The following is an 18,409-nucleotide window of genomic DNA, read 5'->3' as shown; positions in this document are numbered from 1 at the left end:
TGGATTTTATAAAGTGTGATCGAAGTTGTCAGCATCACAGCCCAGGAGCCATATAAGAGAGATCAAAATCATAAAACAGTGGCCTACTAACATTCCACATGTGACTGCAGGGAGCAGAGTGTGAGACAGTCTTCACAGTCAGCATCAAGAAACTCTGTAAAGCTGAATTGCATGCAGAAAGGTATGAGCTCTGATTCATAGAAAACTGATACCTCCATGTGCATTTGGCTAATACCCTGTAAATACCGTCTCTTCTCTTGTAGTTTCAACTGGATGTTTCAAGAGTGTCAATTTCTTAATTCATAAAATCACAACATACATTATCTCAGGGCATTTTATAAAGTAAGGTAAAGACCTCACAAAATTGTAGAAAAACCAGGCCCAATGTGTGCTCACTGCAATTTGCCCGGACTGGTTGGGGTGAGAGTGTTGTCGAGTTGCAAGGTGCTTAACGGAGGTTTCATGTGTTCCTCCAGGTAAGACTCCTTGACTTTATTCAGGATTTAATCTAAATCGTGCAAAGTGGTCCATTTTGAAAACAGTGAAGGGTCAAGTTTCACTGAGCAGCTTGTATGTTGAGCCTGTATCCACAACAGCTTTGCCTCTCAAGATCCTTACCCTCAAATGCACTTTCAACTGCCGTGGAAGTCACATTCAGGGATGTTGAATGTACTTTGACCCTGCACAAAAAAATATGAGGTAATCCATGATTCTGTACATCTCCAGATTAGGACGGATGGGCATGAATAGGGAGCATGTCTGCTGTTACATCTCCAGTTGTAAACCACATGGGGGTTGTGATTGGTTGGCAGGTCTGGGCATTGGTGTGGTCTGTGACACACCTCCAGTTAATCATCATTAATCACTTGCTGCAGGATAGGAACCCTGGTCTTCACTCCACTTGTAGCCAATTTTATTTGTATAGCCCATATTCAGAAATCACAATTTCGCTCACAGGGCTTTAACAAGGTATGACATCCTCTGACCTTAACCCTCAACAAGAGTAAGGAAAAATAAAAAACTTTTAACAAGTTAAAAAGAACTTGGAAACCTCAGAGAGAGCCACATGTGAGGATCCCTCTCACAGGGTGGACAGAATTGCAATAGTTGCCACGTGTAATGGAGAACATAAGAAAGATTTTTTACAGCATTGATTAGAATAATAACTTTGAAGCATAATGGAAGGTCAATGAATTGATGGAGTATTGTCAGTAAAGGTAGAGTATCTGAGTATAAATATTGTTTATCAAGCAGTTTTGTTGTAATCATAGTCCATGGTCAGCAACCACCACGATCAGGATCCACCATCACGATTGGATGACACCTGTAATGGGAATTTCTCAATAATCAAGCACAAGTCATTACAATGTCTTTCTGGAAGTTTATTCTACATCTGCAGATGGGCATTAATGTATAAGACCATGGAATAGATTTCATACAATGAGCAATGACAAACAAGAAAAGCAGCACTTTATACATCTCCAAGCCCCTCCTAGAGAGGAAACAAATATTATTGATCAACCTCTTTCATGTTAAGCAATAGGTGACCAATAATCCAGTCACCTACTCTTTCCCAGACCCTTGGAATGTAACATCTATTATCAAGATCCATTTCCCAATGTTTACAACCACAAATCCCCCGTGCTGTTAAGTCTCTGTTTGGTGACCCTGTCTGTGAGGAAGTCATATAACAGGTTTGAGTGCAACCCTGACTTCTCAGGCAACATTTGTAATCTTTCAAAACATCACAGTAATTCCTCATATCAATCATTGCCCTAATAGTAAAATTTCTATCACACACCATAGTCCACAATCCTGATTTACTGCCGCCATCAGGATCCACTATCAGCTTCAACCTCGATTGTGGTCAACCACGAGGATCCGCCATTATTATCACAAACTGCCAGCAAGATACAGGATCCGCCATTACTATCACGATCTCTGATTTGAGATCCACCATCATAATCCACGATGTGGCCGCAGCTGCGGCCCTGGATCTGCATACGATAAGGCAAAGGGACTCCGGGAAAGAAGTCAAGTCAGTAGCATGCATTGATGAGACATTAATTTATTTTATGTGATGAGGAGTGAGAAGAGGAAGGAGAAGCTGGGAAGAGAAGCCCTGTATGTCATGTGTCCACCAATATTCTAGACCTAGAGCAGCATAACTAAGAGCCTATTCTTAAAAGTAGAGAGGGTGTCTGAAAAAAGGCAACTGAAAACCGGAGATTATTCTACAGGAGAGGGGCTTGATAGCTGAAAGCTCTGGCTCCCACTCTACTTTTAGAGACTTTAGAGACGACAAGTAGGCCTGAATTCTGGGAGCGCAGTGCGCTAGTGATTTGATATGGTACTATCAGCTCTTTAAGTTATAACGATGCCATGTTATTAAGGGCCTTGACAGTATGGAGGAGAATTTTTTATTATATTCTAGATTAAACCGGAAGCCAGTGTATTGAAGCTACTACAGGAGAAATCGGGTCATTTTTCCTGGTTCTTGTAGATTCTTTATCAACTTACTGCTAGAGCCTGATAATAGGGAATTACAATAATCCAGTCTAGATTTAACAAAGGCGTGGACTCAATTCTGCATCTCTTTGAGACAGGACATGTCTGATTTTTGAGATGTTAAATTAGTGGAAGAAGGTGGTCCTAGAAATTAGTTTTAAGTGAGAATTAAAGGTTAAATCAGGAACGACGATCACTCCCAAGTTCCTGACTGTTTCATTGGAAGCAAGGGCAATGTCGTCGAGCGCAGCTTTATCATTAGATAATATATATCTAAGGTGTTTAGTGCCAAGTATTAGAACCTCTGTTTTATCTGAGTTTAATAAGAGAAAAATTCGGGTCATCCAGGTTTTTATGTCCTTGAGACATGCTTGGAGTTTAGTTTATTGATTACATTGTTCTGGTTTTATTGACGTATAACTGGGTGTCATCCGCATATCAGCGAAAATGTAAAGAGTGTGTCAAGATAACGTTTCTTAGTGAAAGCATATATAATGAGAATATAATTGGGCCAACACAGAGCCCTGTGGAACAATGTGGTTAACTTTGATGGGCACAGATATGACTCATCATTAATTTGCACAAATTGGAATCAATCTGAAAAATAGAATATAAACCAGTTTAGGGCGGTTCCTTTAATGCTAATTGACTGTTCTAGTCTCTGTAATAAAATCTGATGGTCAATTGTGTCGAATGCTGCAGTAAGATCTAACAGAACGAGGACAGACACAAATCCCTGATCTGAAGCTATTAGAAGGACATTAGTGATTTTTGCTACGGCTGTCTCCGTGCTGTGATTAGCTCTAAACCCAGACTGAAAGTCATATACATTACTTTCCTGGAAAAACTCCCTCAGCTGATTGGCTACAACTTTTTCAAAGATTTTAGACAGAAAGGAGAGGTTGGATATCGATCTGTAGTTGGCTAAAACCTCAATTATAAGGTCTACCATGCGGTAGTCACCCTCTATTGGCCTAATACTACTAACAGTCCTGTAAATCATTTGGAATGTCTTGGTTGTCTGGGAATTAAAGCAACAGATGCACATTTATTAGACTAAAAATGGACTGTCTAATTATTCGAAATCATACCATCTTAGTTTTCTGACACATACATTGAGACTTTTTACTGAAAAATAAGACAACAAACCAAAGACTACCCTAGACGCTATCATTTGAAGAAACTTAAACGTTATGTTTAATTTACAGCTTTCATCCAATCAACCTAAAGTATTTATTTATGAATGACTGTAGACTCTCATATCCATTGTTTCTGTTGACTGAATCCATTCATTTGTTGTTTTTTTATGTTTCTATTGTGAAATATTTGCATGAGTGAAAAATGCATGGATTCAGAAGATAATGTACCTGAGGTCCTGTCCTACAAGTCTTGATACTGAAAGCTGTAGCAAAAAGAGGAGGAGATGGTGGCGCGCTCCAATTGGTTTGATGCAGTTGGCTCAGCACGAATGACAGAGAAACTAGAAAATCTGTAAAAAAATTATATATTTTCATGGCACAAAATGTATGAAAAGACCCAAATTAAAACTGTAAGTGAGTTAAGTGGAGATGTGCATAGCTCTCTGGTTGCTGCCCCTTAGTTGGGCTGTGGCCGGGCTGTGCGCCTTCTCCCGGCTGTGGAGCTCTCCGTGGTTTCTGGGTCCGTAGCAAGGGACTGTTTGTGTATATTTATCGCAAGTCATATTCTCATCGCAATATTAAACAAAGTTATCGCATATCACATGTTTTCCTTTGTGGAAGCTTTTTATGCTGAGAAGCAGGAAGTGGAAGGAACCAACTACCAGTGCTGGAAGGGGAACTCTGAACTCAAAGACATTTCAGGATAGCAGCATGAGGACATTTCTTTGGATTTGGGGGTTACTAGTATTTATAAATAGTTTTAATTTCTGTTTTGCCATTATTCCTGGTTAGGTTTATTTTTGAGTTTGTAAATTATATTTAGTTAGCTTCCCTTTCCTTTAGTGTTTATGAAGGCTAGCCTGTATGTATATACAGTATATACCTCTACTTTTCTGTCATTCAACAGGACAGGGGCCTGTACGACAAAGCAGGATTGTGGATATAGGGATAACTTGAGATTTTCTCAACTCAGAGTTTTTAGGCCCAAAGCTTCTCCAGAGCCAACCTTCTAATGAACCTGACACATAGGAGCAAAACGCTTACAGTACCAGTAGCACAGACTGTATGGATCGTACGTTTCTTTGCTTGTTACTTTTACCATGTGGGTGATGCAGAGAAGCTCAGCAAAAAACACTGTATGCAATTAGCATTTTGCATAGATTTTGAACATTTATAGCAATACATTTTCTCTAGCTTTGTGTTGTTCTTCTTGTTCTCTCTCAAATTCAATCAATCAAATTGTATTTGTAAAGCCCATATTCACAAATCACATTTTCTCTCATAGGGCTTCGAAATGGTGTGACATCCTCTGTCCTTAACCCTCAACAAGAGGAAGGAAAACTACTAAAAACCCTTTTAACAGGGATCTATTTATGAATTTCACAATGTCAAAATGAAATCTACGCCTCTTTTCTGCATTATGTTCTTCACAAATATTGGACACAGACATGTGTTACTTATGATTAAACTATCTCATAATAATGAGATAGTAAGTCATAATTATGAGATACAGGATTTGCATTTTTTCATCACAGTGGCAGAAATGGGCTTCCATACATTAGCCTCTTGCAGTAACCATTATGAACTTTAAATTAGAACTCTGTTCAGTGATCTTTCAGCAGGGTGGGCGTCTGTGATAAGGCCTAACAATATAGTGATGTGATAACAAGGTAAATTATCTGTTAATATAACTGAAAATTAATGGTTGTTGTCAGTTTTTTTTTCCCATGCCCAACATTTTAAGAGTCTCCTCCCGATTTTATCTAGCCCTCCATTCCTTTATCTGCTCCCCCTCTCTGCGCACTCCTCTGCAGAGCGCACATTCACTCCGGCCAATCGCACGCCATACTTCAAAGGTAAAGGACCACACTGACCAATGAGAGGACAGCACAGGGTGGGATTTATACACTCACACCTCTGCACAGAAATCTGTGGTGTGGGAGGACGACAGCAAGGACGGGGACAGGTGCAGTCAAACAGAGACACGAAGGCACTGCATTTGACATGGACGCATCCGCCTGACCAGCTCCAGTCCCGTTTTCCATCAGGTCCACCGCACCCGCCAACATGTCGACGGTAGAAGGAGCCGGCCAGGATGACGAAGGGGAGTACGGAAGGGCATCAAAGCGGCTGAAAACGGAGGAGAGGGAGGAGGGGGAAGATGAGCTGGAGGAGGGGGAGGATTCGGACTCCGGTTCGCTGCCTGGTAACGCAGATTCCGTGGTGGAAACCCGGGCCAGGTGGAGCTGCATCGAATACGGAGCAGGACGTAGGGTAAGGAGCACAACAATATAATCTGGTGATACCCTGACGCACAGCATCACGGACGCTGCTGTTTACTGCTACTGTCATTATGTGGCTGAGCGAGCAACCTCCTCCCTGTCCCGAGTCGCACATGCGTAATAATAACCATACTATAACCATGACTACTTTTTGCCTGCCCTTATGCTTAAGATAGGGGTGGTCGATCTGCCCCACACCGCGTGCTATATTGTCCTCACGTAAGATATTGACCCCCAATTTGCCTCCCCGATGGGTGTGCCAACACTGTATTTGTGTTGTATGGTTAAGTGCTGCACATAAATACTGAATGTGTGTGTGGACAGGTGAATGGCAATACGTAAAGCCCTTTGCGTGGTCAACAAATCTAGAACAACTTTACATAAATACGGATAATTTACCATTTACCATAAACCTGACCTTATCTAATCTTAAAGCATGTCTTCACCTCAAGGTGACTTGTCTTTTGTCCCCATCGAAGACATGTCCCCTTCCTGTCCATCTAACATGAGTAATAAACGATCACACACACACTTTATCACTTCATGTTATTAAAATGATTTATTTGTTGGCCCATGCGTCACCCCTCCACAAGATCTAATGGAAATATGTTTCAGTAGTCTTGGAGATACACCATTAAAAAAAAGGTTAAATTTACAACCAAAAATCATTCAATGAGTTTAGGCAACAACAATTTCAGGTTGCACAAGGACAAAGTTCAATTGGGTGCTTTACAAAACCAAAGAAGATCTTAAACAAAAATTCCCTCAGGGTTCAATAAATTATCTATATATTAGGGGTGTAACGATAGACAAAAATCAGGGTTCGGTACTTACCTCGGCTTAGACTTATTGTTATTTCTATTAATTCAACCCCGGTTAACCCTGTCTAGGTAATTTTTACAAAGTAAAATAACAAAATAAACTCTCTTAGAAATAAATACATAAAAATTGTTTAAAAGATAATGCACCATTCAGGTGCAGCATGTAAACTGCACAGTTATTGCATGGGACGATAATCATTATTGAATATATGTATTTTCATTTTTAACACCACATAGTTTGCAGAGAGGGTTTCATGCTCTGCTGGCAATAACAATGTCTCCGCTGTGGAGAACACTCACTCTAGGGACAGAGGTTTATAAAGGGCTGGTTTGAGACGCTAGCTGAAATGCGGATGAGAGAGAACTTTGTAACAGCGCTCAATTACCTTGAAGTTTGTGTTTGAAGCTGTACATACTCTCTATGGTTTGAACTCTGCAATCTCAGCAACAGAGATCTGTCGCATGTAGGGCTGCAACTAACGACTATTCTAATAGTCGATTAGTCATCGATTATTGAAACGATTAATTGACTAATCGGATAATGAATGACACAAATTCTCAATTGCTCTTATTTAGCCAACAGCTTTTAAATTTAGCTTGAGGTTGTTAGAGGCATGTGATGACTGAAATTAAAGACAATCAAGATCGATACTTCATGCAAAAAAAAGTCTTTTAATCAATTTTGCTGCATGTAAGTGTACTGTTGACACAAAAGCAAAGAAAAATATTTTTTTTGTCCATTTTAAACCAAGGACAGGCAAAGTGCTGATACTAAAAATATATTAAATTTCAAGTATCCATTTTTCCTGTTAACAAAAAGGAAAGGGAAAGTAGCAGCAATAAAAACATCAACAAACGAAACTGCAGTCTTCTTTGGACAAAGTAATTGTAATTAAAAAATATGCTTTTCAGCAGTGGCGGCTGGTGAAAATTATTCTAGGTGGGGCTGTAGGTGCCAGAAGCTTTCGGTAACTATTCTTATAAAAGAACCCAAACCAAAAGATACCATTGTTTTAGGGATAAACAATAATTATTTAATTGCCCTTTAAAAACAACAGTTTGACAGATAATGACAATGATATGAGATGTATATTAGTGAATACTCTTAATACAAAATTCAAGTTCTTGAGAGACATTTACAAGTGGTTGATGATTAAAAATAACTATATACAAAGAAAAACTGTCTCATAGGAACATAAAATGTACCAATTGGATTACATGTATTAGTGAATACTCTTAGTACAAATTACAATATCATTGTATATTATTGTAATATTTACAGGTGGATGATTAAAGTTAACTATATACAGAAAAACTGGTATAGGAACATAAAATGTACCAATTGGAGTCTAATCAGCATTTATGTCTCACTCCCTTGAAACCTGGAGACTGTGTGTAAATATTGAGTTGTATGAGTGAGTGAGTTTATGTGTGAGTTTGTTTGTGAGTGAGTGAGTTTGAGAGTGTGAGTGTATGTGTTTGTGTGTGAGTGAGGGAGTTTGAGAGTGTGAGTGAGTTTCAGAGTGAGTGTGTGAGTTTGAAAGTGTGTGAGTGAGTGAATTTGAGAGTGTGTGCGAGTGAGTTTGAGAGTATGTGTGAGAGGGAGTGAGTTCTCTTATTTGTACATGAACTTTGCTCTTCTGTCTTTCTGAGTGGCAAACTTCTCAATGACTTTGGTGTTAAAGTCAGGAATGTTCTGTATGAGGTTTTTCTCCATGGAGAGCATAGCCAGTGCGTTCAGGCGGTCTTGTGCCATGGTGTTCCTAAGGAATGTTTTTATCCCCTTAAAGTAGAGAAGCACCTCTCTGATTCTGCTGTGGTCATCGGTGTGGTGATGAGAATCTTTAAAAGACTTACAGTCTCGCTGAATGTGTCCTGAAGGTTGTTTTCCATGAAAACCTGGAAGAGAGCCAGTGCGCCACTGCAAGCCATGAACTCTTCATTTTCATAGACCAGGGACAATTCTGTCTTCAGTTTGGCCTTGTCCAGTGTGGGGTAGGCTTCCACAGTGGTTTCCAGCGCTGAATCTGGGAACTTTACGCTGTGTTGGGGGAACAAGTCTCCTTGCAGCAGAGTGGCACTGATGAGGTGCTTGGTGAAAGAGAACCTCTCCTTGGCATGATTCAGAATGGTATCACATACCTATGAAATGATACATCATTTTAAAAAAGGTCACTACACATAATAAACAGTAGAATTAAATGTTTATATATCACCATGTAAATATCATTAGTATCTCACAAGGACAAGGAAAGCTTATTGTTAAATATCATAAATATGAAATAACTACATCTAAACATTTTAGCATGTTTGCTTTTTTCAGTAGCTGTATGGTGAATAGTTCAAAATATTTAAATGCATAGGCTAACTGTTTTATACAGGAATTTAAGACAAACAAAGATACCAAAAGTAAAACACCTCATGTCCTGTATATAGAACAATGTTACATCTTACCTCTGTAGCTAACCGGTGCTGCTCCTCTTGGCCTAGGGCCCTCCGTTTCTTTGTGGGTGGCTGCTGCACAGATAGAGGAATGGAGTCCCTGATACAAAACAGATGATTCATAAGTCGCTGTGCGCAATTAGTTTTAGAAAACTGCTGGAGATATAAAATTAGTCCAGCTCTGTGTATTGTCACTACATTAATACATTTTTTACTAGCTCATCCCAACTGGATTGTCTTGAAATTGAGAGTTATTATTATCAAAATTATGAGTTATTCTACTCTGTTCAGACATGTAATTAATGTGTGTTCTTTTCATAGACATTTTATCAGTCAATGTGAAAAATGACAGCCTACCTGATAGCTTGTATGCTGTTGGTGAACCTCTGAATGACTCCTGTGATGTAGACAGAGTCGATGTTCCTCTTTTGCAGCTGGTTAAACAGCATGTCTACATGTGCCATGATCTTATGAAAAAATGCAAGAAAAAAACTAAAATCTTCATCTTCCAGCATCCTCTCAAAACCCCCAGCCTCTCTCACAGATGTTGCATCAAATTCACCATTCTCTCTGATGGTCCGAAAACACTTCAGGAGGTCGTCCTTGTGCTCAAAAATGGTGTTAACAGCACGACTGTGAAAGTTCCACCTTGTTGATGAAGCTCCAGGAAGTCTGTGTGCCACCACTTTATCAAGCACAGCGGTTCGCTTGGATGACCTGGAGAAAAACGCAGCAAAACCACCCAGATCTGAAAAAAAAGCACCGACCTTGGTGATGTGGGATGTTGCCTGCTGCATTATTAGGTTGAGCTGATGAGCATAACAGTGTACGTAGTTGGCACTCCCGTACACGTCTTTAACTTTGCGCTGCACTCCACCTGTGGCTCCTCTCATCACAGCAGCTCCATCATAGACTTGGGCGATTAATTTCCCCCGTTGTCCTTCAGGAAGAAAAGTGTTCAGCCTTTCCAACACCGCGGTGGCGACTGTGTCAGCGGTCGAGTTTGGAAGCTGGATGAACTCATAAAAACGCTCTCGGACTTTATTCAGGCTGTCAATGTAACGTAGCACAAGCACCAGCTGACAGTGAGTGGCAGTGTCTGTTGTTTCATCTGCCTGAATAGCCAGATAATCTGCCCTTTTTACATCCTCCAGAATGCAGTCTCGAAGAACCGACAGCATGCAGTCCAAAAGTTTGTTTTGAACTGTCTTTGAGGTGCCTTTAAAGACAGTGGCGGTCTTCAGGTGCTCATCTAACACACCGTCCAGTGACGCCACAAGATCGACTAATCCCCGAAAAATGCCAGGGTTGTTGGAGGATGCCGTCTCATTGTGGCCCCGCAATGCCAGCTCAAAAGCTCCACAGAATTTCACACAATCAATGATCTTCGATAAAATGTGTCTGTTCTTATCCACCTCTTCGTTGTGTTTCCTCACCGCAATCCTGTGTCCTTCATCCAGCTGTGCAGCTATGCTAATCCTTCCTAGCAGAGCTAGCTTGACAGCGTTGTTCATGTGCACCTTCGAGCATTCATGTTTTTTGATGCGCTCGGATAAATGTTTTAGGTCTCTAACTCCTGTTACAGTCCACGTAGTATCTGTCCCCGGCATTTTAAAAAGTAAACACAGGAAGCAGAATACTGCATTTGCAAAACCACATCCAGTTAGCCAAGCCTTCCTGTCGTACCAGTTAAGAGAGAAGCTCCTCTGGTACGTTTTACCTTTCTCCTGTGTCTGCTGTGTTAAATTCAGGCCGGGCTTCTCAGGTCCAAGTTCTTTAACGCACAGTTTTTCCCCTAAAGTTCTCCTTTCAAAGGGGTTTAGCAAGAGAGATTTTACAGAATTTATGGGTAGCTGAAAACCTGTGTGTTCTTGTTCTTGTCTACTTGACGCCGCCATCTCGATTTCCTACACTTATTTCTGGTTGCTAGGATACTTAAAGCTTTGGGCGCTATTTTTAGCGCCCCAAGTTTATCAAATTTGATGACGCTCATTGGCTAATTTACCCGTTGCGATGTGTTTTTTTGCCTCAGCAACAGCCTACCATTGGCTGAGCTGCTGCAGTGCTCGGGCGACTTTCCTAGCGCCCAAGGAGGGAGGAGAAATGACCATGGACACAAATTATCCCCTAACTAATGGTTTATATTATATGTATGACTGGTTCTTGATGATTCAAAACATATTTATCTGTAGAATAAGCAGTACTTAAATTATTATTTTGAAAAAAATAAAAAAATAAAAAAAAAATTTAAAAATCACTTTCAATCAGGTGGGGCGGCGCCCTAGCGCCCCCTATTGGCCAGCCGCCACTGCTTTTCAGGCACTAGGATAACATTACGCTTTTAAACTTGTTAAATTTTTTTTTGTAATGGATTCTAGAATCCTACGCACAGGTATATACGTGTATGTAGCAAGCTAGCTAACAGGCTATCTTACCGAGGCAAGTCCGCATCGTTTACGTTAAGATGTCAAACCTCCTCCTCCAGTGTACAGCGGGTCCGCCGTGCACGTAGTTATTCGGGCCGTGTTGAGGGTGAAGTTCTCCCGAACTATAGACTTCCTGTTGCGCGATGCTGTTGCAGCGGACGCCGCCATTGGTCCATGTTTTGTCACTATTACACATGCGCGACTTTCAGAGATAGAAAGGAAGCGAGATGGCTCACTCCTCAGCTTTTTCCATCAGCACCTCCGGTAAAACAACGTTTAGTTCAGTTGCACGGCACGAACAACACGCGCTATGACGTAACCAACGACTCATCGACGAGTATATCCGTCGACGACTATTTTTGTCATCGAATTTTGTCGACGACATCGACTAATCGTTGCACCCCTAGTCGCATGTCAGCTGCTATAAAAACACCTGGTTCGCTCATTGTTGCTTTGACCCGGTTAGAATTATTTTCAGGCGGCAGCTTTAATGCCCCGGGGAGCTGGGTTTGCGCGGAACTCATTTATTCCTTGTCCCACTAATGTAAGCGTTATTCCCAATATTAGTGGGATATCTCTCTGGTGATGTATTGTCAAACAAATCGGCGTGCCCGATGTGCTACCAGCTACATGTCCGATGGTTGTTGCACAACGTCGGCTTATGAACGATCCACTTGACTATGTCCTTCGTCATTACAGTGACTGTGAAACTGAAGCGTTCCCACACAGGAGACTTAAATGATGAAGGATTGTCTTCACACTCTTGTTTGTCTATTGTCACTATGACCGCGAGGTACAGCACATATGGTCCTTAGCTTAAGTTGTCCCTCAGTATTTGAGGCACGTACAAATAAGTACTGCACGTGTACTCACTGTATCCGTTTGGTACATGTGCGTGTTCTAATTATTTTGGCCACCACTGTATATCAAATTTTGTTGGATGATATATTGTCGGAGAAATTATGGATATTAGTGATAAACGATATTGTCAACATTTTGAAACAATATCATATCCCCGGAAAAAATATAATATGAGAGCATAATCCTGCATCCCTTTCAAAGAGCAATGAACTCTTCAATTCTGTCTGATATTTGAATTACAAATATTATAATATCTTCATTACATTAAGCATAAATAAAATAAACCACACACACAACCCAAACAATAAATATAATGTACACAATCATGTATTTTAATTGATGGTGGTGGATTATGTATCCGGATCCTGCAGTCACTTTAAAACTCGAGTTGTCTGTGTGCCCCACATCTTGTGTTGTACTGAGCGCGCACAAAATGTTGACCACTCATACTTCATTATGTTAAATGGAGCCTAAAAAACGTTCAAACTCTCAAACTCTAACTCAACATCATGTACTGATCAGGTCCTAATAACTCCTGATAGTGTTGTTGTTTATTTAAGTTTATTTACCCCCTCAGCGGCTGTGGCTGAGGGGGTAGAGTGGTCGTCCTCCAACCTGAAGGTCAGCAGTCCGATCCCCAGTCTGACCCATCTGCATGCCGAAGTGTCCCGGGGGAAGATGCTGAACCCTGAATGGCCCGCCATAGAATAACGAAGTGCTGCGAATAGATACACTGTATGAATGTGTGTGTGAATGGGTGAATGTAGAACTGTACTGTAAAGCGCTTTGAGTGGTCATCAAGACTAGAAAAGCGCTATATAAATACAAAACCAAAACCATTTAAGTGAGTGCAGTTCAGCCGGAATGTGGAGGGAAGATACAGGAAATTCAAGCAAGGTACAAACCAACCGCTGCTTCTGCCCTGATCCTGAAGCAGCCTTTCAGACTTAGTGAAGTGAGAAGATGGCGGATGTGGGTGTTCTGTAGGCTGCTGCACAGAGGGAGGGATGATATTCGTTGAACATCGTTATATTCTGTATAACACAATCTACCCATCCCAGAAATGTTTGTGAATGGACCAGGGAAGTGCTGTGTCAAATTTGGTTTGATTTATAAATGTGATACGTTCAATATAGGGCCGGGGCGATGTATCATAAGGAAGGTGGCTGCGCACAGTCAAAGCATGAACTCACCTGAAAAACCAGCTGAAGCGGAAACTCATCTAGCATAGGTAATCAATACCTAAAACCTGTAACCTTTTTCCTGCTATTCTATCGATAATTGAGAAAACCGTGAAACCGTGATATTTCCTCTGACAATAATCGTGACCCTAAAATTCAATATCATCCTAACTAGGACTGTACCACTGTTCCAGGTACTCTATGTCAGAGACCTCTGTGTAGATGCTGCAAGCTGCAGATCAGCCTGATGTGTAATATGTGTAACGTTAGTTAACTGTGTGTTGCAGAATAATAGTGAGGACTCACATCGTATATCTCCCAGTCCTGTGGTCCATGTCAGAGGTCTCTGCGAGGCTGTTGTGGAAGCAGATCTGATAGATGCCCTTGAGAAGTTTGGAGCCATATGGTAAGACAACAACCAGCATTTGTGTGTGAGTGAGCAAGAGAGAAAGTTGTATATGTTCATCCCATCTCAAACAATGTATCCTGTCTTTTAATTGTGGGTGTCTGGAACCTACAGTACATGATCCCTAGCGTAGATTAGATAGGGACCCCTGTGGTAAAAATATCTGTTCTTGTTATTTTTTATTGGTAATCAGTGACACTGATAACACTTCACTGGAATATTTGTCAACATGATGCTGTCGACAAAAATTATGAGTGATGACTAATGAGAAACATTGTTGTCCGGATGTGAAATGATTTATTTTGGGGAAATGAGATATAGCCCTAAATAGGACAGTTTTGGAGTAGCTAGTTCTCCTTCCCTGGGTTACAGCTGAGTTAGTCATCAGCTAAAATCTATTGGTTTAGCTTTTTTTTTCAATATTCTAACAAAGAATGCGGAAATATAAAAACTTTTTTAAGAGAAACATATGAACAGGCGCAAAGTTATATAGAAGATGCACCAAGTAAAAAAAAGAAAACACAGTGATACTTCAGTTTTCTCGAAATTCAGCCTCGCCATTATTAACACTCCCTGCAGTATTTATTAACCTCTCACTCTCCTGAAGGGAGCTTCAGAGAAAAGCATACAGGGAAATACCCATATATAAACACATACATGCATACACAGAGAGGTTCTTTAAAGGCCTGTTCACTCACATTATTTCATCTTTCATTATTCTCTTTTATTACCTTACTGTGGTCGGTGAGGCTAATTCTCTTGGTTCAGTGTTTAGAGCAGCATAATAATGAATAATAGCCATCAAGATCTGAAAAGAATTGAGTACTTAGGATTAAAAATCGATCCACTGATTGGAGATTTTATTTTATAGTGCCAAATCACATCATACTTAATCTCATCTCACATAGTGAGGTCAAGACCGAACAATCTTAAAGGCCCGTTGAAGAGTTGAAGAGCTGCAGTATGTCTAGCAAAGGTGGAGTTTAGTGAAATACCATTAGGTGGAAAAGATTTGAATGAACAATATGTGAATATCCTGTTATCCATGTTTGTATGTGTTCTCAGTTATGTGATGATGATGCCATTCAAGCGTCAGGCTCTGGTGGAGTTCTCTGCATTGGAGAGTGCTGATCGCTGTGTGTCGTGTGGAGCCAAGGAGCCTGTATACATCGCAGGTTTGATTCTCATTCATTAGTGAATGCAATCTCTTTAAAACGACTTGAGAGAATTCATTCACATTTGGCACAAACGTTCACTTGATCTTGGATTTCCTCTTGGTAGCCCAAGATCAAAGGTCACAGTGGCCTCACAAAATATGCTTGTGTTTTTCTGGAACATGATATCTTAAGGGCAGCATTAGGTAATGTCTTCAAATTTGTTACAAACTTTCACTTGAACTCAAAGATGAACTGATTTGATTTTGGTGCCTGGAAGTAACAGGTCAAAAGGTCACGGTTACAATGACACATGAAACTGTGCTTTAAGGCCGATTTATAGTCGTTTTTTACGCAGGCACGCAAGCACACAAGACACGCAACGTGCCTCTTGCGTGCTTGCGTACCCCCTCTGGCGGCTTGTGTGAGTCCGCCAATTTTTCTCACAAAGCTAAGCGAGCCTCACGCAGCCCGCAAGGCTGTGATTGTTCCATTAACTACATCATTTCCAGAGTCGCATTTCTGGTTTTATGCCCCCATATTACCTGAAGAAACCACGGAAGATTTAGAGGAACGGATATGGACAGAATAGAAGGGCGGTTGGCAGAAAAGATCTGAAAGTATGACCACTTGTATAACCCGTAACTGACTGGCGGATTTGTCCGCCAGAAAAAGGCTCTGAGAAGCCGCAGAGACGATGTACATAAACAGTCGACGAAGAAGAAAGAAGGCGCTTCCAAGGTCGTCTTCGACAAACATGTTACTTTGCCTAGTGTTCTGGCGGGGAATTGCTTTGCAACATGCGCAATCCTTGGGGAACTATAAACCAAAACGAGTCTGTCGATGCAACTGCGTGACCAGCCGCAGTTGCAGTCGCAGTACTATAAATCGGCCTTAAGTTGTTATTGGTTAAGGTGACAGTGACCTTTTTATTAAAAAAAAGAAACTGCTCTTGATGGCGGAGGCATACAACAAGAGTGGTAATCCTGATTCACTGTTGAAATTGCAAAAGTGCATGTGGACTAGGGATGGGTATCGTTTGGTTTTTATCCGATACCGGTGCTTAACCGATACTTTTAAAACGATAGCGGTGCCTGAACCGATACTTTAAAAAAAGTGCACAAAACGACACTTGACGACATTTAAGAAAGGCTTTTTTTTTAATGCCAAATATATGAACTGTTTAAAGTAGATTATAAATATAAATAAATACAAAACACTTTTTAACTTAAAACTATGAATAATATATGAACTGTTAACAAAAGTTTACACTATACTTAAATAAATACAAACTTGCTGACGAGACTGATAGGTACTGTACATGTGCTAATATGTAGCTTCCTGTATATGTTCATATGTTCATCAGGCCAACAAGCATACTTTAATTACTCCACATCCAAGAGAATCACCAGGCCGACCAATGCTGACAACCCAAACAGTGGCAACAAGGTCCTCCTGTTGTCCATACAGAATCCCCTCTACCCCATAACCACGGTAAACACACACTTTTTTCTCTCATATAGTTATTAGATATTTAGACATTTTTGGTGATAGCGGTTCTACAGCGCAATCTTAACCCCTACAAGAACAATTGAGGATACACTGCATCATAATAATAACAATGTAACTTTTACAATAAATACAAAAGGAAAAGGGACATTCTCAAGTGCTCTGTGTAACTCAGGAGGCTGGAAATCCTGCTCAGAGCCAATGTGGGATGGCGGGGCTTCTCAAGCCAGTCTCTGTAAAGTCATGGCTAGTCTCAGGATTGTGGTATAGAGAAGAACCAACAGATCAATTATGGATCCTGCAGAAAGAGCCACCTGGTAGATCTGACTGAAGAGGGAAGCCCTGGGGTTAACTGCTGCTGGGATTGGAGCTCGGGTCTGATCACCCAAAGCTGGGTTGCCTGCGAAAGGATTTCTGATATTTGAGAAAACCTGAAACACTCAAGGACCCCAGGATACATCATTAATAATGCAACCACAGCATCCAAAGGATGTATTATTGTATTTTAACCACAAGGGTACACATAAATAGAAATCAATTGTACAATACAAAATGTATTAATTGCTTAGAATTATATTATGAATAGATAGAGACCGTATCATTTGATATTTCAATGGAAAATATAAAGTGGAATTATAAAAAGAAATACCGATGAAATATTAAGCATCAGTAGTAAATTAAATCAAAAAGAGGTTTACAAAAACATCATAAATCAGTCAAGAGGTACAGGAGAATTTGCCTTCCTTTACATTTGGATTTCCTTCCTTTTCATAAAAATTTATCAACACATAAATAAATATAAGTCCTTTCTAGACCCTGAACTTCATTACCCACGTTTTCCACATAAGTGTCATGCTGCAGCGTGTGAAATATCCCAATTGACTTATAGTCAAGGAGCTTGTTACGAGGTTATGTATTCCTCAGTGTTTTCTGTTTGCAGGATTATGCAAAAATGCTGAAACGATTTCATACAAATTGTGGAGGGGTGAGGCATGACCCAAGGAAGAGCCCACTTAATGTAGATCCGGGTGAAAAGGATATCCAGGAAATTGTTTTCACTTTCTTAACATGGCGAAATAGGTTGATAGCCTTGGCAGATGCTACCTTTCCATCATGCATGTTAAGACGCACTGAAACTTTGGAAACTTTCAGATTGTGGAGAGTATTGAATTTCGTTCTTTTTTTCCATTTTGTTCCAGGATGTTCTGTACACTGTGTGTAATCCCATTGGCAGTGTGCTGAGGATCGTTATTTTCAAACGGAACGGAATCCAGGCCATGGTGGAATATCCTTGGTGAAAGTGCGAATGCGTGTCTTTACATTCTGTGTAGATTTGTACGTTGGAATGTGTCGTTTCCTCTCCTTAATGCTACTCTGCCAGGTTTGAGTCAGTTCAGTGTGCTCAGAAGGCCAAAGCTGCACTGAATGGAGCTGACATCTACGCTGGTTGCTGTACACTCAAGATTGAATATGCAAGGGTAAGAAATGCAAAACAAATTAATAGTCATAAATAGGGTTACAAAATTCCGGGAATATTCAAAGTGGGAAACTTTCCATGGGAATATACGGGAATATACGGGAATTAACGGAAAAAAATTGTGTGGGTAATTTATATTGTATTTACCTTGTCATATGCAGACATAAATATAGACATTTTGTTGTCATAGGCTGATTTGAGTC

At 40.5% G+C, this 18,409-nt stretch overlaps 2 protein-coding genes across 2 annotated transcripts in view; one reads left to right on the top strand and one right to left on the bottom strand.

The window, feature by feature from the left end:
- Positions 1 to 5,484: 5,484 nt before the first annotated feature.
- Positions 5,485 to 18,409, top strand: part of LOC133966237 (heterogeneous nuclear ribonucleoprotein L-like) — a 36,598-nt gene continuing 23,673 nt past the window's right edge. Inside the window, exons 1-6 of the mRNA XM_062401054.1 lie at positions 5,485 to 5,921; positions 13,948 to 14,066; positions 15,132 to 15,241; positions 16,587 to 16,714; positions 17,929 to 18,023; positions 18,111 to 18,207. Of these exons, the coding sequence (XP_062257038.1) occupies positions 5,715 to 5,921; positions 13,948 to 14,066; positions 15,132 to 15,241; positions 16,587 to 16,714; positions 17,929 to 18,023; positions 18,111 to 18,207 (756 nt within the window). The 5' untranslated portion in view covers positions 5,485 to 5,714. The remainder of the gene's footprint in view (positions 5,922 to 13,947; positions 14,067 to 15,131; positions 15,242 to 16,586; positions 16,715 to 17,928; positions 18,024 to 18,110; positions 18,208 to 18,409) is intronic.
- LOC133966236 (zinc finger MYM-type protein 1-like) lies at positions 7,757 to 11,782 on the bottom strand. Its single transcript, XM_062401053.1, has 3 exons — positions 9,550 to 11,782; positions 9,205 to 9,292; positions 7,757 to 8,892 (listed from the first exon to the last, which is right to left on the bottom strand). The coding sequence occupies exons 1-3, from the start codon at positions 11,088 to 11,090 to the stop codon at positions 8,527 to 8,529; spliced, it is 1,995 nt and encodes a 664-aa protein (XP_062257037.1). The 5' UTR covers positions 11,091 to 11,782; the 3' UTR covers positions 7,757 to 8,526.

This window comes from Platichthys flesus, chromosome 12 (assembly GCF_949316205.1).
Source record: "Platichthys flesus chromosome 12, fPlaFle2.1, whole genome shotgun sequence".
In the NCBI taxonomy this organism is placed as follows: domain Eukaryota; kingdom Metazoa; phylum Chordata; class Actinopteri; order Pleuronectiformes; family Pleuronectidae; genus Platichthys; species Platichthys flesus.
This window is presented reverse-complemented; position numbering and strand designations above follow the sequence as displayed.